Source organism: Megalobrama amblycephala, linkage group LG7 (assembly GCF_018812025.1).
Source record: "Megalobrama amblycephala isolate DHTTF-2021 linkage group LG7, ASM1881202v1, whole genome shotgun sequence".
Classification (NCBI taxonomy): domain Eukaryota; kingdom Metazoa; phylum Chordata; class Actinopteri; order Cypriniformes; family Xenocyprididae; genus Megalobrama; species Megalobrama amblycephala.
The window spans coordinates 5,766,843-5,792,867 of NC_063050.1; the positions used below are offsets into that span (position 1 = coordinate 5,766,843).

The 26,025-nt window shown below is 38.3% G+C and overlaps 1 protein-coding gene and 1 pseudogene across 7 annotated transcripts in view; both read right to left on the bottom strand.

Annotated features, from left to right (window-relative positions):
- Positions 1–26,025, bottom strand: part of LOC125271592 (NACHT, LRR and PYD domains-containing protein 12-like) — a 296,158-nt gene that overhangs the window by 5,309 nt on the left and 264,824 nt on the right. For all 7 annotated transcript variants that reach the window (XM_048195699.1, XM_048195692.1, XM_048195691.1 and 4 more), the window contains 2 exons: positions 23,933–23,979; positions 23,274–23,850 (listed from right to left, as the gene is read on the bottom strand). In XM_048195699.1, the coding sequence (XP_048051656.1) occupies positions 23,274–23,850; positions 23,933–23,979 (624 nt within the window). The remainder of the gene's footprint in view (positions 1–23,273; positions 23,851–23,932; positions 23,980–26,025) is intronic.
- Positions 8,212–12,125, bottom strand: LOC125271597 (annotated as a pseudogene).

A 26,025-nucleotide genomic window follows, 5' to 3' on the forward strand; every position in this document is an offset into this window, starting at 1 on the left:
GCTAATACACACTAAATACACAGTCATGCAATGGTGATGTTGTTAATATTAACAATTTGAGAACAAAGTATAACAATAATAATAATTTGCATGTTATGATGTGATATGAGCTAAGCTAAGCGATTGTTAGATTTAATCACCATTGGCAGCACAATTTATTGTAGGCCTAATGCTTTTTCCCTCAGTTTGTCAGAAAGAAAGTGGCAGACATGATACTTACATGTTCAGATGGCATTTTCTGGTGAAAATTCCTACTTTGGTCATATTTCAAGACTACAATCTGTGATTCTGAAGTACAGTATCCACACTGGTGTGGTGACTGAGAGCAAATATTAGATTAATCCGCACTGACGAGCTGTGCCGACGCACAACGCACGTAAAGATAATAATTCCACATATAACTGCAATTGCCGGTTTCAAACAGATGGCGACTAAGAGGCAAATCTTACGGACAGCAGCTTTAATTTCAACGTTTATTAATATATTATTAAAATCAAAAGTTGTATCATATTATTATTTAATGGACCTGAACTTACATCAGTTGAATTTCTAACATTAACAAAGATGAATACCTCAACAAGTGTGTTGCTCACTGTTAGTTAATGCATAATACAGTCTACTGTAAAAAAAAAAAAAAAAAAAAAAAAAAAAAACCTAAAGAGTAAATCTGTCACAATTCACAAACCTTCTAACAACTGTTGTCTTTGTGGAAAAGGTACCATCAAAAAAATTTGGACAATAAACAAATTGGTCGAGGATTTACTTTAAAACATTTTTCACTTAAAAATTGCTGGTAAATTTCACAAATAATTACAAAAAATGACAAATAACACATTCAACTTTGAAGTAGAAAGACTGTAATAATAATTTTTTAGAGTGTAGAATAGCTGTTGTTTTTGTGTTATTAAAAACATAATAACATTGTGACAGGCAGTTTAACAGAGAAAGTATAAAGCTAATGTATGACACCCGTGATATCCTTCTGATATCAAAAATATATTTATGAATAATCATACATTATAAATAATAGCCAATAATCAACGCATAAATTATGCCTATGCTTCACTAAGACACAAGATATTTCACTCACCCAGTTGTGTGTGTATCACTGTTATTTCTCGCTGGAGGCTGTTTAATGTCACACAGAGACACTGAAGAATGAGAATAAACTGTAAATCCAGCATAGAGGGGTTCAGTGAATGTGGTGTTGAGTGTGTATAAGTGTGTGAGTTTGTGTGTGTCAGAGACGCTGAAGAAGGACAGAGTGCCAGCCGACACGTCCACATACACTCCTACTCTATTAGAGGATGAATGAATGTCAGGTATATCAGTCCTGTAATTATTGTGACGGAAAGAGAATCTGTCATTATAGCAGATCAGAGAGGATTTGTCATTTAATCCAAAAATACAGTCATCGGTCTCTCCTTTCCTGCTGATACCCTTATATGTTACTGATATTTCCACCCATCCACTCCGTTTAGCCTCCCAGTAACAGCGTCCAGTGAGACTCTCTCCACACAGAACCTGAGGAATATCATCAAATCTCTCTGGATGATCAGGATACGACTGATGCTGAAACACACATGTGATCTTCCTGTTCTCCTCAGACAGAATGAGACGAGTGTTTGCTGTGTTTGGATCCAGTGTGAGATCACAGGCATCTGAACACAAAAGAGTAAAACATTTAAAAAATGAGACAAAACCAACAGCAAAACACTAAATGAGTGTGTGTAAACCTACATTTTTGTAGTCCTGCTTTAATTCTGAACTCTCCACAATGATCCACACTATAAAACACAAACATGATTCATATTAATTTTCTAAATGTCAGACAAAAAAGAAAAATAAACACAGACATGCAATCTGTTCTGTGACAAACTTGGTTCACCCAAAAATGATCAATCATTTAGTCTGATGTTGTTCCAAACCTGTATGACTAACTTTCTTCTCTGGAACATAAAAGACAATATGACATATTTTTTGTAAGATTGCATCATGGTTCTCTTGACAAAAAAGCAATCTTTGCTTTGATTTTTTTTCCATTGGCTTTTGGATTATTGGTGAAATAAAGCTCTGTGACCAACAAAAGCTTACGATTCTTGTATGTTTTGTCCATCAATGTCACCATAATCTTCAAACAACTCTTTCAGTCTTTCAGTCTTTATTTAAAAACATTTTCCCTGAAAGTTTGAGTTAGAAGAGTTTTCAAAAGCACAATTATAAACACAACAAGGCTGTGAAAGTGACTAGTGAGTAGGGATTAAATGACCTCAGATTTTTGTCGACTTAAAGTGATCAAAGTCGAGTTGATGTCGACTAGTCACTGATGATGTCATTAATAAAACCACAAAGGATGGGAATGTTTTCAAACATGCCACAATATGCAATTTATTAGCAGAAAATTATACAGATGCTGACAGACAGCTTACAACATGTTGCAACTTAATGGTAACAATGCAACATGCAGCATAGAATAATGCGACCTCCTCGTAATTCTCTATGCAGAAAAAACACTGATATCTGTTTGTGCAAGTATAAGATCTGAAAAGTTACAAAGCTCATAGTCTGCCACAAAAGGATTTTTTAATATCTAACAGAGAACACTGATCCAGACCTGCCTAAAATGCCTTGATCCAAGTCCAGATATTATTTCGCCGAAATATTATATTAAATAATAATAATATTAAATATTATTATTTACATATGCCGCCCAAAGGCACATGCAAAAAAGAAGGTGAGGCTTCAGTGAATTGTAGTGTTGCAACTAATGATTATTTTGATAATTGATTAGTTGGCCAAAAAGCTTAAATTAATTTTTTTATTTTATTAAAAACCCACACTATTCAACATCCTCCTCAATGCTGTCCTTCAAGCAAACGTGCCAAATGAATGCTATGAATATATATATAGTGAATATATCTATATCTATATTATATGCAAAAGAGCTGTAAAGCAAAAGGACAGTTTAAATACCTACATTAAACATGAAGATAATAATAAAGATAGTGAAGAAAAAGAAAAACACAAACTCAGCGTTAACAGATAATAGGAATGTTCTGCGGGAACACACAAATTCACTCTGGACACAGTAATCTGTTACTGCCATTTCTTTATCCTGTAGATGTAAGAAACATGTTACTTTTATATTACACGTTGTTATCTCTTTAAAGCTACCACTCTCATAAAATGTTTGTTGACTTTTAAACCTTAATTTAATGTTTAACAACAGATATTTCAGCAAAATTTATATTTTCTCAATTATCCCATCTTTTTGTTGTGTATGCGTGCACTAGGGCTCATTCAGTAAAGTCTGAAGTTTAATGCAGACTGTCAGGACAAGCGTTCATGCGAAATGGAAATACTCGCATGAATTTGTAACACTTACGGATAAGGATATAAACGTAAAATGAAAGTTTTGCGCTGAGGAAACAGCAGAGGCTCACTCTGTTTCTTCCACTATTTTAGATGCATTTTGTCCATAGAAATGTGTTATTTGGTGCTGTAATTTGATGCAACTGGCGGACGTTTTCTGTGCAAGGTGGGGAGACACGACTAATCAATCATGACATTCGTTATCAATGATTTTCATGAACCATTATTATCTATTTTATTTTTATTAATTTTGTGATGCTGATGAGATGCTGTGTTTTTGGATGCAAAAGAAAAAACACTTTGTTTAGCCTTGCAAAAATGGATGAATTTAGGAATAAGGGGTTAAGATTTATTTATAACACACTTCCTGAGCAGTACAACCCAAAAGTTGTCTTGTGTCCAGAGCATTTTATGGAGCTGGAGCACATTTCTTCCCAGCTTCCTGAACCTAAGAGAGTACAATGATGGCTATACACTCCTAAATAAATTATAAATATACACTTCAAGATGTTTTTAAACTGCATTTTATGTTGTCACTTCGGGACAGTGAAGAAAACAAATTAAACCTATTCTATTACACTCAATAAACAAAATAATAAACTTTTTAAAAATCATCATATGAACACTTTCACAATAACTACATCCAAATGAGAATAGCCAACTTGTGATCTGATCACCTGAGACAAATCTTAATACCAGGTGTAAAGACCTCTTTTTGCCCCACATACTTGAGTATTTGCAGTGAGCAGTTTGGATCCTTCAGTTTGTCTGAGAGCAGCTTCACTCCTGAAACGCCAGGGTGATTGTAGTTCAGGTCCAGCTCTCTCAGGTGTGAGGGGTTTGAACTCAGAGCTGAAGACACATAACCACATCCTTCCTCTGTCACCATACAGCCAGACAACCTTCAGACACACACATTTAGATCATCTACAGACACGCATCAACATTATTACAGGCAGACTGTAAATAATCTCTCATATGTTCCTAATACCTCAGTATCTGCAGCTGACAGTTTGGGTTTTTTAGTCCTTCAGAAATAATCTTCACTCCTGAATCCTGTAGGTCATTGTTACTCAGGTCCAGCTCCCTCAGGTGTGAGGGGTTTGATCTCAGAGCTATAGACACATAACCACAGCCTTCCTCTGTCAACATACAGCCAGACAATCTACAGAATAAAGCAGAGCATTGTATAATATAAACACACAAACAAACATTACTGTAGTTATGCATCATGCACACACACATTCGGTATATCATTATTAGTGTTTGACATACTTGAGTATTTGCAATGAACAGTTTGGGTCTGTCAGTTTGTCAGAGAGCTGCTTGACTCCTGAATTGCCAGAGTGATTGTAGCTTAGGTCCAGCTCTCTCAGGTTTGAGGCATTTGAACTCAGAGCTGAAGACACATAACCACAGCCTTCCTCTGTCACCTTACAGCCAGACAACCTACAGACACACAGTCAGTTCATCTACAGACACACATCAACATTATGTGTCCGGCAGACTGTAAATCTCTCATGTATTTTAATACCTCAGTATCTGCAGCTGGCAGTTTGGACTCTTTAGTCCACAAGAGAGCAGCTTCACTCCGAAATCCTGTATGTCATTATTACTCAAGTCCAGCTCTCTCAAGATACAGTTTGGTGATTTAAGAGCTGTTGACACAATTTCACAATGCTGACCAGTGAGATTACAGCCAGAAAGACTAGAAGATATGAAATATAGCACAATAAGTTCAGGTTCAGGGTGGTTTTCTTTAAAGGGGCAGCATTGGTTCCTTAAAATTTAAAAAAAAAAAAAAAATTATATCAGTAAATAATAGTCAAATAGAATATAATCCACAATTTGAAAACAGCATTTGCATTTCAAATGTTGCAGTTCACACTAGCATTCTCCAAAAACTGTTAGTCCACACTAAATCATCTTAAATGCTTAAATCCCATTACAGCGTGAGCTGGATCACATCAGAGGATTATGTGTTTGTTTGGAGCATTTGACTGCAGATTGTTTTTTTTGTTTTTTTGTTTTTTTTTACATGAGGCACAGTGTGAAGGAGCAGCTGCTAAATATTCTAATAAATGCATAAGCAGTTTAATAATTTTTTTGTCTGTAAAATAATGTTTTGTACGGGTCTTTTTTTTTTTGTAAAAAACAAAGAGAAATTGATACTTTTTCCTATGCAATAGGAAAACTGCTCTTTCTAAAAACCTCTACTTTCCCTAGCTCCACCTGTATAGATCTGCTCAGTGTTGCCAACTATGTTCAAAGGAAAGTAGCTAAAGCCTACTTCAAATGTCGCTAAAGGTCGCTAGATGACGTCATGCATATATTCGTGACATCATCACATAATTACCATATTCGTGACATCACCACGTCGTACTTGCATTCTGCCTGCCTAATGTTTTTTTTTCTCCTAATCTGTGCTAACAGACTGGATTTTGATATAATTATATAATTGATATAATTTATGTCCAATAAAACTGTTCTCATTTCCAATATATATATATATATATATATATATATATATATATTTTTTTTTTTTTTTTTTTGTCAGACAACAGAATGAGTATATGATATGGTGAATAACTACATATTATTGTATACATGTAAATTATCTCAACTCAATGAGGTTAGAAACTTGATGCTCTGTGATATAGTGAGCAGTTATAAGCACAAGAGAAGAATGGAAATCAAAACTGTCAAACTAAATTCTTTAAATGTAAAACAAAGAAGAAGCAGATAAATGAACACTGTGCTCATGTGTAGATCGCTCATTCATGTCAGATGCCGTGCGGTCAATGGAATGTGCTGCTGCTCCTCTCAGCCACTCACTGAACAGAGTAGACGCAGAGAGAGGTGCGACTGCAGCGGGGAAAGCAAGACCTCGTGCTCACACAGTACTGGCGACTTTTGGTAACAGAGGTTTGTCCAAAAACTCACTTGATTTGTCGCTAGTCACTTTTTTGAAAATAAGTCTCTAAGGGGGTCTGAAAAGTCGCTAAATCTAGAGACAAAATCACTAAGTTGGCAACACTGGATCTGCTGTGGGTAATTATATATATGCTATTTGTGCAGCAGCATGATGTCTTACATACTTACATCAAATCCATGTCATGAGCCCTTTAAAGATATTACATGATTATGAAAAATGATTCTATATTATTAAAATTAACACTCACAGAGCTTTTCTGCAGTTTATCACAGCTGGTATCAGTCTTCTTCTACCCTCATCTGATGTGATTTCATGGGGTTCAGTTCATCCAGCACCTCCTCTGACATCTGAAGCATGTAGGCGATTGTTGAGCAGTGAGCAGGAGATAGTTTCTCCTCTGAATGTTTGTCTGATTTCACAAACTCTTGAAAGACTAGAAGATATGAAATATAGCACAATAAGTTCAGGTTCAGGGTGGTTTTCTTTAAAGGGGCAGCATTGGTTCCTTAAAATTAAAAAAAAAAAAAAATTATATCAGTAAATAATAGTCAAATAGAATATAATCCACAATTTGAAAACAGCATTTGCATTTCAAATGTTGCAGTTCACACTAGCATTCTCCAAAAACTGTTAGTCCACACTAAATCATCTTAAATGCTTAAATCCCATTACAGCGTGAGCTGGATCACATCAGAGGATTATGTGTTTGTTTGGAGCATTTGACTGCAGATTGTTTTTTTTTGTTTTTTTGTTTTTTTTTACATGAGGCACAGTGTGAAGGAGCAGCTGCTAAATATTCTAATAAATGCATAAGCAGTTTAATAATTTTTTTGTCTGTAAAATAATGTTTTGTACGGGTCTTTTTTTTTTTGTAAAAAACAAAGAGAAATTGATACTTTTTCCTATGCAATAGGAAAACTGCTCTTTCTAAAAACCTCTACTTTCCCTAGCTCCACCTGTATAGATCTGCTCAGTGTTGCCAACTATGTTCAAAGGAAAGTAGCTAAAGCCTACTTCAAATGTCGCTAAAGGTCGCTAGATGACGTCATGCATATATTCGTGACATCATCACATAATTACCATATTCGTGACATCACCACGTCGTACTTGCATTCTGCCTGCCTAATGTTTTTTTCTCTCCTAATCTGTGCTAACAGACTGGATTTTGATATAATTATATAATTGATATAATTTATGTCCAATAAAACTGTTCTCATTTCCAATATATATATATATATATATATATATATATATATATATATATTTTTTTTTTTTTTTTTTTTTTTTTTTTTTGTCAGACAACAGAATGAGTATATGATATGGTGAATAACTACATATTATTGTATACATGTAAATTATCTCAACTCAATGAGGTTAGAAACTTGATGCTCTGTGATATAGTGAGCAGTTATAAGCACAAGAGAAGAATGGAAATCAAAACTGTCAAACTAAATTCTTTAAATGTAAAACAAAGAAGAAGCAGATAAATGAACACTGTGCTCATGTGTAGATCGCTCATTCATGTCAGATGCCGTGCGGTCAATGGAATGTGCTGCTGCTCCTCTCAGCCACTCACTGAACAGAGTAGACGCAGAGAGAGGTGCGACTGCAGCGGGGAAAGCAAGACCTCGTGCTCACACAGTACTGGCGACTTTTGGTAACAGAGGTTTGTCCAAAAACTCACTTGATTTGTCGCTAGTCACTTTTTTGAAAATAAGTCTCTAAGGGGGTCTGAAAAGTCGCTAAATCTAGAGACAAAATCACTAAGTTGGCAACACTGGATCTGCTGTGGGTAATTATATATATGCTATTTGTGCAGCAGCATGATGTCTTACATACTTACATCAAATCCATGTCATGAGCCCTTTAAAGATATTACATGATTATGAAAAATGATTCTATATTATTAAAATTAACACTCACAGAGCTTTTCTGCAGTTTATCACAGCTGGTATCAGTCTTCTTCTACCCTCATCTGATGTGATTTCATGGGGTTCAGTTCATCCAGCACCTCCTCTGACATCTGAAGCATGTAGGCGATTGTTGAGCAGTGAGCAGGAGATAGTTTCTCCTCTGAATGTTTGTCTGATTTTACAAACTCTTGAATCTCTCTGGGCAGAGTCTGATCTTTCACTTCCAGCAGACAGAGGAACAGATTGATGGATTGACCAGCTGAGAGATGATAATATTCATATTGATCTTTGATCTTCTCTTTGATGTCCAGTGTGGTATCACTGATGCTCTCTGAGCTGTTCTCTGTGTGTGTCAGTAGATCCTGTAAGAGTCTCTGATTGGACTCCAGTGAGACGCCCAGCAGGAACCGCAGGAACAGATCCAGCTGTCCATTCTCACTCTCAAGGGCTTTATTTACTGCTGATGTTAGTAGATCATACAGAGAGACATTCTCATATCCGTATAACTTGATTTCAAGCAGTGGTTCCTTGTTCTTGATCACGTGTGAATAAAACACATAGAAAGCAGCGAGAAACTCCTGAATGCTCAGATGAATGAAGCTGTAGACTTTCCTCTGATGAATCACAGATTCCTCCTTAAAGATCTCAGTGCAAATCCCAGAATACACTGAGGCATCAGTGTCGCTATGCCGCTCTCTCTCAGGTCCTCTCAGAACATCACATTGCCCTTCATCAGCTGCTTGAAAGCCACTTCTGCAAGTTTCGCAATTACTTCCCTGTTGGACTGCAGCAGTTTCTCTGGATCTCTCTCTTCATACTTCTGATTCCTCATGTTGATCTGAATAAGCAGGAAGTGGATGTACATGTCAGTCAGAGTTTGAGGGATTTCTGCACTCAGATCTTCTTTCAGGAGCTTCTGAAGCACAGTGGATGAGATCCAGCAGAAGACGGGTATGTGGCACATGATGTGGAGACTTCTTGCTCTTCTGATGTGTGAGATGATTCTGCTGGCTTGATGCTCGTCACTGATTCTCTTCCTGAAATATTCCTCCTTCTGAGGCTCATTGAATCCCTGAATCTCTGTCAGACGGTTGATGTATTTGGAGGGGATCTGATTGGCTGCTGCTGGTCTGGAGGTGATCCAGATGAGAGCAGAGGGAAGCAGTTCTCCTTTCATGAGCTTTGACATCAACATACCCACTGATGAAATCTCTGTCACATCAGAAACTTCTGAAAACATCAGTGTCATTCTGCTTTCATCCAGACCATCAAAGATGAACACAACTTTACATTCCTCATAAATCTTTGTGTCCAGATCTTGAAGTCCAGCAGAAGTTTTTGAAGACTGTACTGATGATCTTGGATCAAGTTCAGCTCTCGAAATGGAAGAACAAACATGAAATCTACATCTTGATTGGCTTTTCCCTCAGCCCAGTCCAGAATGAACTTCTGCACAGAGACGGTTTTTCCAATTCCAGCGATGCCTTTAGTTAGAACAGTCTTGATTTGGTCTTTCTCCTCACATCCTGGTTCAGGTGAGGCTTTAAATATGTCATTGCAGTAGATTGGAGTGTCTTGTGAGTGTTGTGTTCTGGTTGTTTTCTCTATCTGTAAAACCTCATGTTCTTCATTCACTCCTTCTCTGTCTCCCTCTATGATGTAGAGATGTGTGTAGATCCTGTTCAGGAGGGTTTCATTCTCTTGGAGTTTCATTCCCTCAAATAATCTCTCATACTTTTTCTTCATGCTGGTTTTGAGTTGTTTTTTGACTCTCTGTAGTTCATCATTCACCGGTTGATCGTGCCTATTCAGGGATGCAGTAGCGTTTGTGTTGTTCAGACAGAAGTCTGAGGCGGCCCCTCTATATATGCTTCAGTAATAACAACAAAATGTCATGTAAAAATCATGTAAAATAAAGGATTTAAATGTATGAAGAAAACCTAACTGTAATTAACATAGTAAATCCAAAGAGATGGCAATCTTATAAGTCATTAATTATACAGAAAATACATTTCAATTTAGGTTAGGTTAAACTTCAAAGTTAATGTTCAAAATAAAAAATAAAGTTAAGTAAAGTCAAAGTTAATTTCATCACTGAACTTTTGTCCACAGATTTGAAGTAAGTGTGTGTGCGTGTGTGTCATAAATTAATTCTGTGTTTTTGACTCTATATCACAGTTAAATCAGCCACTACACATTTACACTCACCTGGGGTCAGAGGTCAATGGTCCATCACTGAAGTTAGGAGACTGAGGTATTGATCTGTCACTCTTTAGAGACACACAGCTTGGTTCTGGAGATGAAGATGTTTTCCTCTTCCTCTTCCCTTTGTTCTCCATAATGAGAAACTGACTTCAGAACTGCATATGCAAACACTGAAAAGAAATCATACATTACATTTTGACTATTCCAGGTAGCCCAATGAAAAAAATCCCAATACTACACATACAACAACATTCTAGGGAATTCTGTGTTTCAGATTTTGTTGCAGCATTTTGTGGAGGATCTTTTTCTCCATAAAGTCCATAAAGTACTGGTTTACTAACTGGAAGAACTGGTCTGACCACACAAAGCCTAGATCTGGACCTCTGAGATGAACTGGATCAGTGATTCATACTCCATTACTCACCGTCGGTGTCTGACCTTACTGATGCTTTTGTGTCTCATTTAACTTCCACAGAATGAGAAAGCCTGAATCTCTCCCTGTTCAGAGGTTCATGTGTTTCTGCTGCTGTAAAGTCTCCAAAGTCTCTCGATTTTGCTCTGTTCCCCTGAGGCAGTACCCAGTGGTCCCGGTTCAGTCTCTCCTGCCTGCACGCTCGCGTTCCCCTCCGGTGCATTTTTTCCCCAAGAGGCATCCGTACATAAAGCCCCCAATAATTCTGTAAATGCTGGCCAATTGGTTCCCAAAATTAACGGATACCGGAGGTGCGGGTTAACTGCCACCCCAACACTATGCTTTTGGCCCCGGAATTGGATAATGACTGGCACAATAGGATAATCCACCACATCCCCGTGCACACACCGCACCTTAACCATGTGGCTCGTATCCAATGCCCCAGATTGTATCAGACTTTGATGAATCGAGGTTTGGCTACATCCTGAATCCACCAATGCCTGATAGGTACCCCCCCTAATACTCACAGGTATTTGGTACCACCCAGCCTGACCGGGGGCAGCCTGTGGGACATCCGGGACCCGGATCATTGTCCCCACCTCCATAACCGGGCACCTGTCCACAAAATGGTCCAGGTCCCCGCAACGCCAGCAGGCCGGCCCAGACCTCCCCGCCGCTCCAGTGGCAGAGAGTGGATCAAGCGGCTGACGTGGGGAGAGCGGAGAAACAGGGGCGGGGTCCAACCTGGCCGGTGCCAGTCCCGCACCGAATAAGGAATCTGGCCATTGAGGAGGGCCGGGCGGACGGGACCTAGGTAAAGGGACAGGTCGAGAGAGAGAAGGAGGTGGAAAAGATGGAGAGAGAGAAGCGGATGGGTTCGCCGACCCCGGGGCACGCCACCATATGATCCTCCGCGAGATGGATAGCCGACTCCAGCGACATGGGGCAGTGGCACTGGACCCACTCGGCCGTTCTTCTTGGAAGCCGAGTGATAAATTGTTCCAGTACCACTCGGTCGATGATCATCTCCACGTCGCTTCCGTCGGCCAGCAACCATTTGCGGCAGGAGTCCCGGAGCTGTCGGGCCATCACGAAGGGTCCGCCAGACTCGCCTAGCTCCAGGGAGCGGAAGCGCTGGCGGTGTTGTTCAGGACTCCGACCGACCCGCTGGATGATGGCCCTCTTCAGGTCGTCGAAGACCAGGAGATTCTGCACCGGAAGCTGCTGTGCCGCTACCTGGGACTCCCCGGAGAGCAGTGGGACCAGGCGCATCGGTCACTGGTCCCGCGACCACCCATAGACCTCCGCTGACTTCTCAAAAAGATCTAGGAACACCTCAGGGTCGTCCTTAGGCCCCATCCTGTTGAGTGGGAGATGGGCGGGCACAGCTCGTTGGACCATGGCTTCCGGCCAAACCTCCCAGTCCATCCAGCTCTGGAACCTCTCGCGGCCTTCCTGCTGGGCTTGGAGGACAGCCTGGAACCGCCTCTCCTGATCTTTTCGCAAGTCCAGCAGGGCCTGGTGTTGATCATGTTGCATGATGTAATCATCTCCGCAAATTGTGCATCGGAGGACGCTGGCATGGCGGCGGAATCCATCTTTCCTCTCGGGTTTCGGCACCAGTGTAACAAAGTTCGTAATGTAGGAGGAAAGATGACAGGGTCGCCTTTGACTACTGGCTGCTTTTATTCAACTCAAAATAAGAGGTGTGCAGACAGGCACAAAACAGTCAAAAATCAACATCAAGTCACTCCAAATAAACACAACAGAAATCCAGGAGTGTGGCAGCCAGTAGTCCTTCTCTCTCTCGCTCACTCCTGCTTCTCCTGGTGTTTTATACTCTCTCCACGCCAATTACTGAAACAAGAGACAGGTATTTGTTATTTGATCTTAATCCACTCACTCACCGCGCGTCTCCTGCCTCTCCCTCCCGCTGCAGACTTCGCTGAACCACGCCCCCCTTGCCACAATCACATTTGGTGAATAACTCTCTGAAAGCTTTGACATGGAGTCTGTTACACTTTGCTAATTATTAAAGGTGATGTAAGTTATTGACTGTACTTAAGCATAAAAATACCATAATGTGTTTGCAGATAATTAAGAAACATGCTGAGCTCACATACTCATTTCTCTGAAGATCGATGCTACAGCCAGTTACTCGACTTTGAAATGTGTGTTCTGTGTCAGAATGTCTGTTTTTGTATTGGTCTGTGCGATACGCACGTTGCCAATTTATCCAAAAGTACTTTGCTACCACAGGTTGCTAGTTGGTGGAAAACAGCATATTTCATCCATGGAAGCCAGCGAACAAACTGGGTCAGAGATCACAGATACTTCCTGACCTAAAAAGCATCAGCACCCATCTAAAAATCTCTATGAATGAAAGCATATTAAAATTCAAAATAAACTCATCATAAATCAATAAATCAACTCATCCACTTACACTGTGTAAGTCTGCTCACCTTCCATTATCAATTGTGCTCATTCCTGTAGTGTGTCCTCAAACTGGCAACCCACGTGAGCTTTTAGACTGTAGAGGAGGGGGTGGGGCAAACAACTTAATTCAAAAAAATATTTTGAATTTGGACTGCAGTACCCATTTCAACCGTTAGCTGTCAATCCTACATACTGCATCTTTAATAGTTGTTCTCCCTCCACAATAATGAGTTTCAGTGTATTCAAGTGATGCAGTTAAACAACCAGATACAAAAACAACAACTACAACAACAGGGTCCGATAAAATCCATTTTATTTTTTCCAAAATGGGAAAACAGAAAAAGCATAGTGCCAGATAACAGTCCGAACAAATACTCATACATACAGTATGGTGTACTGGTGGTGCGAAGATCCAAAGATAACTCCAAGATCAAAAAACATGAAAGATCAGAATAAAGTCAAAAAAGCTCAAACAAATTTATTTTCCAGAGGCCTCTGGAGGATCGAGTTTAATATGATAGCGACGCAAAAGAGAAAATATTGTGACAATAATATGTCATGATATAAGTAACTGAATAAACCTACCGTGAGGTGATGTTTATGACTGTTTCTAGACTTCTGAAGGTGAATTTACATTTCCTAAAGATCTTCTTTTTATTTCGGTTTTGACACAAAGGTGTTTTCTCAGAAAGCGCATGTGCAGAGGGCTCAGGTATCAACTAAAAATAAACCTCGCCCATCTCTCTTCTTTTAGTTTTTCTAACGGGTTTAATTCTATCATGAAGGATGTTTAGCTCCACCTGCTGAATATTAGAGAGTGTGACATCATGACTTCCTCAATCTCTAGGCATTGCTTTTATCTGTTATACTTTATTTCTGTGAATTCCTTTCCACTTCCTTCCATTTTGACTTATAATTTCTTTCAATTTATTTAATTCTCAAAAAAAATTTGTAAGTAATTTACACCACATCTCTTTTATTATGCATCACATTTATCTATATTTATTTAGATCAGATGGGGGAACTGTGCCAAGACATGACCACAACGCAACCCTGAAGTGTCAGCAGAGATTGCATCAACTAGATCATACCCTGTGAAGGCCTCACAACAGCCAGTGGCACAGATTCCCAAAAAAACATTTCCATACCGGCGTGATTCAGCTAGATTGCACTGGATTAAATATTTTGACTGTTCCAAACCCAATCTGATTTATGACACGTAATGCTGCCTGAATCATAATCGTGCAATGTTTGTTGTTTGCCAGAAAAGAATTGGCCCCCCAACTGAGCCTGGTTTTTCCCAAGGTTTTTTCTCTATTTTGTCAGCTGATGGAGTTCCTTTCCGCTGTTGCCTCATACTTGCTTAGTTAGGGACACTTTATATTCAACAATGTTTTTGATCTGCCTGCATTGACACCATTGTATGAGAACTGAACTGAGGTGGACGATGACATCACTGTTTTCTCCAGAGCTGCTGTATACATAAATGAACAAAAAAAAAATAACTATTGAACTAAATGAATCAATAATGAACTTACTTAATAAACAACTGAATACAAATGACAAACCAACATTTCACTTAGTTGATTATAATATTTCAGCTTTGTGAATGGAGACACATTTATTTGCTAAAAAAACATTAAAGCAGCACGAGTGTAAAGAGAGTCTGACAGGAGCTTCTCTGAGGTAAACTTTATCACAAACTCTGTGCTTTTACTTCACAACATCTGACTTTAAACTTTTAATCACTAATAAACGTGATAGTCATCATTTTAGGTGTAGGTCGATAAAATAAGACCAACACCCAGGTCACCAACTCTTTGAACTATTATATCGTGAACATTTCATCTTCAGGTTTCATCTTCTGTCTCATTACAGCAGCTGCTTTTACATCAAAGTCCATTTAAGACAAGTCGTTTCACTCAGCGGCCATATTTGAAACACCTCTCAGGCTTAGGTGGGAGGCGCACACGCGATATCCATAAGTTATTAAAGGATGGTTTAGTAGGTTATTATTATATTTATTCATTTAATATAAACGTGCGACTAAACTATTAATGGCCTAAATGAACGACTACTAGAAAAATCTTTAGTCGGGGGCAGCTCTTGGCACAAGGAACCGCTCCACTTTAAAATAAAATGCTACGACATTACGAAAAGTGCAGTAGCTGCAAATCATGTCATGCATGCGTAATGAGTCTTTTTTTTATATATATTTGTTCATTTTATTATTAGCTTTTTTATTAAATAAAACACACAACTTGTATATAATTGTTGAAAAAATTTGTAGGGGTGCTATGGGGGTGCTTTGGTATGTCTTGGGGGTGCTGAAGCATGCCAATTGGTGCTTGGCTCTTATTTAGAAGGCAGAACTTATTCCGTCATATTGAGCGTTGCACATTCTCCCATTCAAAACAATATGAGTGACGTATCTTGCGTTATTCTATAGTCTTTGTTTTACATCCTGTGAAAACATAATCAAGTGATATGACGTTTTTGATCTGCTTGCATTGAAACCATTGTATGCAAACTACATTAATAACTATTGATTTTTACAATAGAATGAATCCATATCGAATTTATTTAAGCTGGACAATGACACATATTTTCTGCTCTTTGTTGAAATGATTTATTCACTCCAGCTGAATAATGTTGAATCTGACAGATGTTGTCGAGGCTTCATTCAGGTGGCCTGATGTTGGAGGAAGACTGAGACTGTTGTAGAGACATGAAGCTCAGAGAACATCTTCTTCACTGCTAAATATCTGTGCTTCAGCATTATTATACAACAAATCAGCTGTCTTCTATCAGGAGAAATAAAGGAAAGGATCATAAGGACACAGAAATAGTACTAATCACATAGAAGTGGCACAACTTACCCAACATTAGGTGTAAAGTATGTTGTCACTGGGGAATTTGAATTTAGAATAAATTAATAAAATATTAGTTTTTTGTGCATTATCTTACTAGAACCAGAAAGTATGACCATATTAGCCCAGTTCTGTCAACATTACATTGGCTCCCTATTAAACATCGTATAGATTTTAAAATCTTGCTACTTACTTATAAAGCTCTAAATGGTTTAGCTCCCCAATATCTAAGCGAGCTCTTGGTGCATTATAGTCCTTCACGTCTATTGTGATCTCAGAATTCAGGCCAGTTGATAATACCCAGAATATCAAAATCAACTGAAGGCGGCAGATCCTTTTCCTATTTAGCCGGAACCGAGAACATTTCCTATAACACTAGATATACCTGTACATCAGAATAAGAATGGCATCTACGCTAATATCAGTCTCTCTGCTTATTCTGAGTTTTGCCGGGTGCTGGATCCAGGCCGTATCCAGATCAGATGGAGAACCTATGTCTGGACCTGACTACAACGTAGCCCAGGAGACAATGGGCCTACAGATCCAGTTCTGGCTGCACCTATAATTCAGATTTTTAATCTCCATATCCGCTTACATATATTTATATATAATCTATTTTTAATCTCTATAATAAAAATGTATAATTCAGATTTTGATCTCCATATCCATTTACATATATTATATATATCTTCCAAGGGTTTTTTTCCCTCCTAGGACTTTTTTCCCAGTGTTAGCATGCTGGGTTTTTCTCCTAGGGGTTTTTTTCCACCCCTGGGAGTCAGCCGACATTGGCTTAATGTAGCACCATCTTGTATATGTTACATATTACCACGCTTGCTTGTACAGCTTATTTTTAACCACTTCTCTTTTTTCTGTGCTTCTAATATGTAAAGCTGCTTTGAAACAATTACCAATTGTAAAAAGCGCTATATAAATAAATTTGACTTGACTTGACTGATACGCCCTTATATAGACAAACCTAGATCACATGATCCCACATGACAAAAAAAAGGGCAACAAACAAATCACATAACTAGAATAAAAGTGAAAACATAAATTAACTGAAAACAAATATATACATATCAAGAAATACCTGACTGCAAAAAAATTTCAATTAGAAAATGGCTGACTGCAAGAAAACAAAAGAAAATACCAACAACATAAGGAACATAATGCAATAAATCCACACATACAGATCAATAACATAATTAAAGCAAAGGCTGAATATCAAATTCTTCATTGAGACCATTAGTTTTTGTGTTTTGGAATTTTTATATTCCATTTGATAAAAATCATATTAAAACCATAATAAAATCAGGTTAGTATAAAGGTAGTGTATAATGCTGTGACTGATGCTTGTTATGTCTGTCACTAATAACAAACATTTACTTATAAACAATCATGCATTTTCTAAATAAAAACTATATAGTTTTATATATAGTACAATAGTTTAAAAACAAATATAGTTTAATGATATTTAAATCTATATGCTCAGTGTTTTGCCTGCCTGCTGTCTGACCTACGCTCGAAGCTTCGTGGAGTTTATCCTAAATCTTTCTCTTTATTCCTATTCACATAATATAACTTTCTTATTTTTCACTAGATTACTTAACCTATTGCATAGTATTACTAAACGGAACGATTTATTACTAGTAATCTACCAGCGTAATCACCTAGTGTTAGCCATAGCCCGCTAGCCTGCTAGCTACCGTCTATTTTTTTCCTCTAAACTAACCTTCCTTGTCGATCTAATGGCGGATTTATCCGATGTATGTTATTCTGATCTGTCCTCGCCAGATCGGGAAGCTGTGGAGACTTTGCTGCCCGGCATTCATCGATCCACCGCGAGGTACAGCGTCCCGCACATCACCCTTGCCCCAGGCACCGGCAAGCGACCGAGACATCCAGCTAGCGAGTCCCGTGTGCGATGCAGCTTTTCGGACGGCGTACAAAAACACGGTCAGTCATGTCCGACGATTATCATGTGTATTAACTGCAACATGTACAGCTTAGCTCTTTCTGTTAGCAGTGAGACTTACACATGTGATAAATGCAGGGATATTGTCAGGCTGACAGAGAGAATCTCAGAATTAGAGACACGCATCCAAACTTTAATTGAGGATAGTGAGAATGAAAGGGCCTTAGATACTGCTTTGGATGCGACTAGCCTAGTAAACACTGCACATTCGGTTCCGGTTGTAGAAGCCACGCAGCAGGCTAACTGGGTGACTGTGAGGCGGCATAGTGGCAAGAACAAACACCACTCTTCCGTTCCGATTAGAACATCAAACAGGTTCTCCCCACTCAGTGACGCACCCACTGAGAATCCTGTTGAAAGTGCCCTAGTTATTGGCAATTCTATTACACGGAACGTGAAAATAGAGACACCAGCCACCATAGTCACATGTTTGCCGGGGGCCAGAGCACCTGACATCAAAGCAAATTTAAAAGTGCTGGCTAATGCTAAACGTAAATATTCTAAAATCATTATCCACGTCGGCACAAATGATGTTCGACTTCGCCAGTCGGAGATCACTAAAATTAACATTAAAGAGGTGTGTGAACTCGCAAATTCAATGTCAGCAGAAGTAATTTGTTCTGGCCCTCTTCCTGTTCGTCGGAGTGATGAGATAGTTAGCAGGTTATCATCACTCAATGGCTGGCTGTCTAAGTGGTGTCCGCAGAATAATATAGGTTTCATAGACAATTGGAAAAGCTTTTGGGGCAGACCTGATCTGTTGAAAAGAGATGGTATTCATCCCTCCCGGGATGGTGCTGCTCTTCTATCTAGAAATTTGGCAAATAGTCTTAGAGCTAAACCATGACAAACCAGGGCCCAGATCAGGACGCAGACAAACTGGCTAAACCGACCGTCTGCTAGCTGCCTCACGTCACAGAACTCAAATAATTCACAGCACATAGAAACTCTTTCACCTAGATATTATCACATAGAGACTGTGTCTGTACCTCGAACTAGTAAATACAAAAAACTTCCGAAACCTTTTAAGGGTAAAAATGTAATTGATGTTCAAAAAATGAAAATCACAGATAAATTAGATAAACAAATGATAAAGCTTGGGTTACTGAATATTAGATCTATTTCTTCAAAAGCACTTATTGTAAATGAAATTATCACAGAAAATAAACTAGACTTGCTGTGTTTGACAGAAACCTGGCTAAAACCAGACGATTACATTATTTTAAATGAGTCTAGTCCTCAAGGTTATGACTATCGACACAATCCTCGACAGAAAGGCAAAGGGGGAGGTGTTGCTGTAATTTATAGTAATATATTCAGAATCATTCAAAAGAATTTCAAATATAACTCCTTTGAAGTGATGGTGCTTTATGTAACATTATGTAAGTTGACATTTGTGCTGGCTACTGTATACAGGCCACCAGGGCACCATACTGACTTTATCAAAGAATTTGCTGATTTTCTATCAGAGTTAGTACTGGCTGCGGATAAAGTCCTTGTTGTTGGTGATTTTAATATCCATGTAGATAATAATAATAAAGACGCATTTGGATTGGCATTTGCAGACATTTTAAACTCTATTGGAGTTAGACAACACGTGTCAGGACCCACTCATTGTCGTAATCATACCTTAGATCTAATACTGTCGCATGGAATTGATATTGATGCTGTTGAAATTCTACAGCAGAGCGATGATATATCAGATCATTATTTAGTCTCGTGTATAATACAGTTAGCCAAGGCTACAAAACCACCACCCAGCCATAAATATGGTAGAACCATCACTTCTACCACTAAAGATTGCTTTATAAATAATCTCCCCGAGCAGTTTCATCGCCTTAATATACCTGACAACTTAGAAGAACTCGATGCTGCAACAGAAACTATTGGCTCTCTCTTTTCCAGCACATTAGATGCAGTCGCTCCTTTACGTCTAAAGAAGATTAAGGAAACTAATCCAACGCCGTGGTATGATGAGCACACTCGGGCTCTAAAACGAGCTGTGAGAAAAGCTGAACGTAGTTGGAAGAAAACAAAACTAGAAGTTTTTCGCCTTTCGTGGAAAGAAAAAATGATTGAGTACAGAACGGCTATAAGAAATGCTAGATCTACTTATTTTTCAAATCTCTTAATAGAAAACAAACATAATCCTAGGTACTTAATTGACACAGTGGCTAAATTAACTAGAAACAGAGATTCAACTGCTGACGTTTCCAAAGAGCACAGCAGTAATGACTTTATGAACTTCTTTACTTGCAAGATTGACAATATTAGAGAGAAAATTATAAACATGCAACCGTCTACAGTTTCGCTTCAGACAGTGCACTGTAGTGTCCCTGAGGTAAAACTAGAATCATTCGCCGCTATAGGAGAGGAAGAATTATCTAAACTTATCAAATCATCAAAATCAACAACATGTATGTTAGACCCAATGCCGACTAAACTACTGAAAGAAATGCTTCCAGAGGTCGTAGGTCCACTTCTTGATATAATTAATTCATCGTTAACACTAGGATACGTGCCAAAAACTTTTAAGCAGGCTATTATTAAACCTCTTATTAAAAAACCTCAGCTAGATCCGAGAGATTTAGTAAATTACAGGCCAATCTCGAATCTACCTTTTCTGTCAAAGATACTAGAAAAGGCAGTTTCAAAACAACTGTGCTCCTTTTTAGAAAGAAATGGAATCTGTGAGGATTTCCAGTCAGGATTTAGACCATACCATAGTACTGAGACTGCTCTCGTTAGAGTTACAAACGATCTACTCTTATCATCCGATCGTGGCTGTATTTCTCTATTAGTGTTATTAGATCTCAGTGCTGCTTTTGACACTATCGATCACAACATTCTTTTAAAAAGACTTGAAAACTATATTGGCATTAGTGGAACTGCTTTGGCATGGTTCAAATCGTACTTATCTGACCGTTATCAGTCTGTAGTAGTTAATGAAGAGATGTCGTATCGATCACAAGTTCAATATGGAGTACCACAAGGCTCAGTACTAGGACCGTTGCTTTTCACTCTGTACATGCTGCCCTTAGGACAGATAATTAGGAAGCATGGTGTTAGTTTTCACTGCTACGCTGACGATACTCAGCTCTATATTTCCTCGCGCCCTGACGAAACCTACAAATTCACAAAACTAACAGAATGCATAGGTGACATTACAAACTGGATGACAAGAAATTTCTTATTATTAAATTCAGAAAAAACTGATATCCTAATCTTTGGACCAAAAACTTCCTCACGAAAAAACCTTGAATACTCTCTAACACTTGACGGGTGCTCCATTAAACCTTCGTCCTCAGTTAGGAACCTGGGTGTGCTCTTTGATACCAATCTTTCATTTGAAAGTCATGTTTCTAGTATCTGTAAAACCGCATTCTTCCATCTAAAAAATATATCTAAATTACGACATATGCTCTCAATGACAAATGCGGAACAGTTGGTTCATGCATTCATGACCTCAAGACTAGATTATTGTAACGCTCTACTGGGTGGTTGTTCTGCTCGGCTATTAAACAGACTACAGTTGGTCCAAAATGCGGCAGCTAGAGTTCTTACTAGAACCAGAAAGTATGACCATATTAGCCCAGTTCTGTCAACATTACATTGGCTCCCTATTAAACATCGTATAGATTTTAAAATCTTGCTACTTACTTATAAAGCTTTAAATGGTTTAGTTCCCCAGTACCTAAGCGAGCTCTTAATGCATTATAGTCCTTCACGTTTATTGCGATCTCAGAATTCAGGCCAGTTGATAATACCCAGAATATCAAAATCAACTGAAGGCGGCAGATCCTTTTCCTATTTAGCACCTAAACTCTGGAACAATCTCCCTAGCATTGTTCGGGAAGCAGACACACTCTGTCAGTTTAAATCTAGACTAAAAACACATCTCTTTGCTCTTGCATACACATAACACATTATCAATACATTAACATTTTTCAAATCCGTTAAAGGATTGTTACGCTGCAATAATTAGGTCGGCCGGAACCGAGAACATTTCCTATAACACTAGATATACCTGTACATCAGAATAAGAATGGCATCTACGCTAATATCTGTCTCTCTGCTTATCCTGAGGTTTGCCGGGTGCTGGATCCAGGCCGTATCCAGATCAGATGGAGAACCTGTGTCTGGACCTGCCTACAACGTAGCCCAGGAGACAATGGGCCTACAGATCCAGTTCTGGCTGCATCTATAATTCTGATTTTTAATCCCCGTATCCGCTTACATATATTTATATATAATCTATTTTTAATCTCTATAATAAAAATGTATAATTCAGATTTTGATCTCCATATCCATTTACATATATTATATATATCTTCCAAGGGGTTTTTTCCCTCCTAGGACTTTTTTCCCAGTGTTAGCACGCTGGGTTTTTCTCCTAGGGGGTTTTTTCCACCCCTGGGAGTCAGCCGACATTGGCTTAATGTAGCACCATCTTGTATATGTTACATATTACCACGCTTGTTTGTACAGCTTATTTTTAACCACTTCCCTTTTTTCTGTGCTTCTAATATGTAAAGCTGCTTTGAAACAATTACCAATTGTAAAAGCGCTATATAAATAAATTTGACTTGACTTGACTTGACTAATGAGGGTTTAAGTAATTTTTTTTATGTAGGCTCTAAGTTTAACTAGTCTGCATGAAATTGATGTGTAAATGAACACTAAATATGTTATGTATAGCCTTTTATAAGTAGCTAATTGCCACACCTGCTTATCATTTATAACGTAAACATCTTTATTGATATGAAAATACCCCAAATCAAAAGAAAAAACACACAAATCATATACTATTGTAATCGTGTGTTTATTAGCTTCTTGTTTCACATGTAGAAATCTTTCCTCGTTTTGTTTTTCATGGAGCTCAGAATGAGGAAGTGTGTGTAATGGCGTCATGCAGTAATATGGTCATGCAATATGATTGACAGCTCCAGACCGAATGAGCGCTCACTGTCATAATTCATGCAAACCCGGAACAGGAAGGAAAAATATATATTTATTGGTGTTGTATAAAAATATATTGAAAAATATCATATCATGCATCACTAGTGTTTAGTGATGAATAAAGAACAGAGAATTGAACTATTAATCACAGTCTGGAAAAATCCTTCACTAAGACACAGTATATTTCACTCACCCGGTTGTGTGTGTATCACTGTTGTTTCTCACAGGAGGTTGTTTAATGTCACACAGACACACTGAGGAGTTACACTCATAAACACCTAATCCAGCATAGAGAGATTCAGTGAATGTGGTGTTGAATGTGTGTAAGTGTGTGAGTGTATATATGTCAGAGACGCTGTAGAAGGACAAAGTGCCGGCCGACACGTCCAAATACACTCGTACTCTATTAGAAGATGAACGGATCGCAGGTATCTTAGTCCTGTTCTTATTGTGACACACAGAGAATCCATTATCAGTGCAGTTCAGACTCCAGGATTTGTCATTGTAACCAAACACACAGTCTTCACTCCATCCTTTCCTGCTGATTCCTTTATATGTCACTGATATTTCAGCATGTCCACTCCATTCAGCCTCCCAGTAACAGAGTCCAGGCAGACTCTCTTCACACAGAACCTGACACCACTTCTCAAATCTCTCTATATGATCAGGATACGACTGATTCTTTAACACACACGTCACCTTCCTGTTCTCCTCAGACAGAATGAGATAAGTGTTTGCTGTGTTTGGATCCAGTGTGAGATCACAGGCATCTGAACACAAGAAGAGAGAAAGATTTCACGAAATGAGACAAATCAACATCAAATCACTAAATGATTGTGTGTGGAGACCTACATTTTTGTGGTCCTGCTGTAATTCTGCACTCTCCACAATGATCCACACTATAAAACAAAAACATGTCATTAATTTTCTAAAGGTAATACAAAAAAGAAAAAGAAACATTCACAATATGTTGTGTGACGCAAACTTAGTTCACCAAAAAATGACTGATCGTTTAGCCTGATGTTGTTCCAAACCTGTATGACTTACTTTCTTCTGGGGAACATAAAAGAGACATTTCTCAAAATTTCTCCTTTATCTTTATTAGTGTTACTGGATCTTAAGTGCTGCATTTGACACTATAAACCACAACATTCTTATATATATATCTATACTACGACATATGCTCTCAATGACAAATGCAGAACAGTTAGTTCATGCGTTCATGGCCTCAAGGCTAGATTACTGGAACGCTCTACTGGGTGGTTGCCCTACACGCTTAATAAACAAACTCTAGCTGGTACAAAATGCAGCAGCTAGAGTTCTTACTAGAACTAGGAAGTATGACCATATTAGCCCAGTTCTGTCAACACTGCATTGGCTTCCTGTTAAACCTCATATAGATTTTAAAATCTTGCTAATTACTTACAAAGCACTAAATGGTTTAGCTCCCCAGTACTTGAAAAAGCTCTTAACGCATTATAGTCAGGGGTGCACATACATGTTTTGGTCTGGTTCTCGAGGGAGCACCTGAAAATGCTGCATAGTACATACATATGCTACAAGCTGCCTAAATGTAAACTAACACTATTTGTTCACTGTAGAAATTAAATATAGGTTCATTGTTGTTAAAGCTGTATTGTTTTTATTATATTAATATTAACGGCATGGATGACAGCAGGAATATTAGGCTGCTGTCACTTTAAGACCAAATGCACGGACTGAATATACTGACACACATCTGGTTTCTTTCTCACTGAGCAGCAGTGGACTACAGTAAAATAACACACCTTCAAGGTGTGTATAATTTACACTACTTTATTAAATGAGTCCTAACTGATTGGCACTAACAGTAGGTAATGCTCTTCTGCACTTTTCCTGAAACTCTAACCTTCATTAAAGCACCAGGTGAAGGGTTGCCAGATATCACAAAAAACCTAAACAAGCCCTTAAAATGTAATATTGCAAAGCTATCAGCGGAACGAATATAAACAATATAACTAGTATTACATCCTACAAATTTAAAAGGCAGGAAATGTAGTTTATTACAAATAGAACAGTTCAATATAAGATGTTCACATATTATAAACTGATTGAGGATGAGATTGAAAAATAATAATTCAACAAAACTTTACATTTTGATTATAAATTGTATTTAATATCAACAAGGGCACAGGATTTCTTACACATGGGGGTGGGGCGAGAATCGATTTTGAGTCAAATTATGACCCCAAGAATCAATATGAATTGAATAGTGAGATTCCAAAAGATTTCCACCTATATGAATGTTTTCACAATAACTAACAATGCAAACGTGATGTAAATACAGCAAGAGATTCATTGTGTAGTATAAGAGCATCACTGATTATAACGGGAGTTTTGCCAAGTGTCCAGATAAACTCATGCTGTGTGATTGACAGCTTCAGCCATTATAAAGAGAAATTCTTTGAAGTAAAAATACAAGGATAATTCATTATGAATTTAACTGTCATTACCGGTCTAAAAATTAACTACGTTACTAACAGTTTGTGGGCTCCTTGCTGGTTCCAGAACAGTTGGTACAACCTGATCTTTGAGCAAAAGTTTTTGGGCAAAGACAGTATCGTATTGCGACTTGTTCTCAAAACAGTTGCTGGAAAAATGTACGGTACAAACACACAAGTCAGCATTAACGTTCATTATAAAAAAAACTGTATCCATTTTTCTCTGACATCGGGATCTTTTGACAGCTTATTCAATGATGATGTTTTTTCCACAGCCAGGAACAATACAACGTCTGCGCGGCATTACAATCTAGTTATTATCACAATCTTATCGTAAACAACTACTTTAGATCTATGTGCTGCTGCTCGACTGAACACCAGTGGGTGGGGCCAGTGATGCGATGATGTAAAAGTAGGCATTGTTGTCTTGCTCCAGAGGCAGTCGTATGCAAATGATTGTGCCCC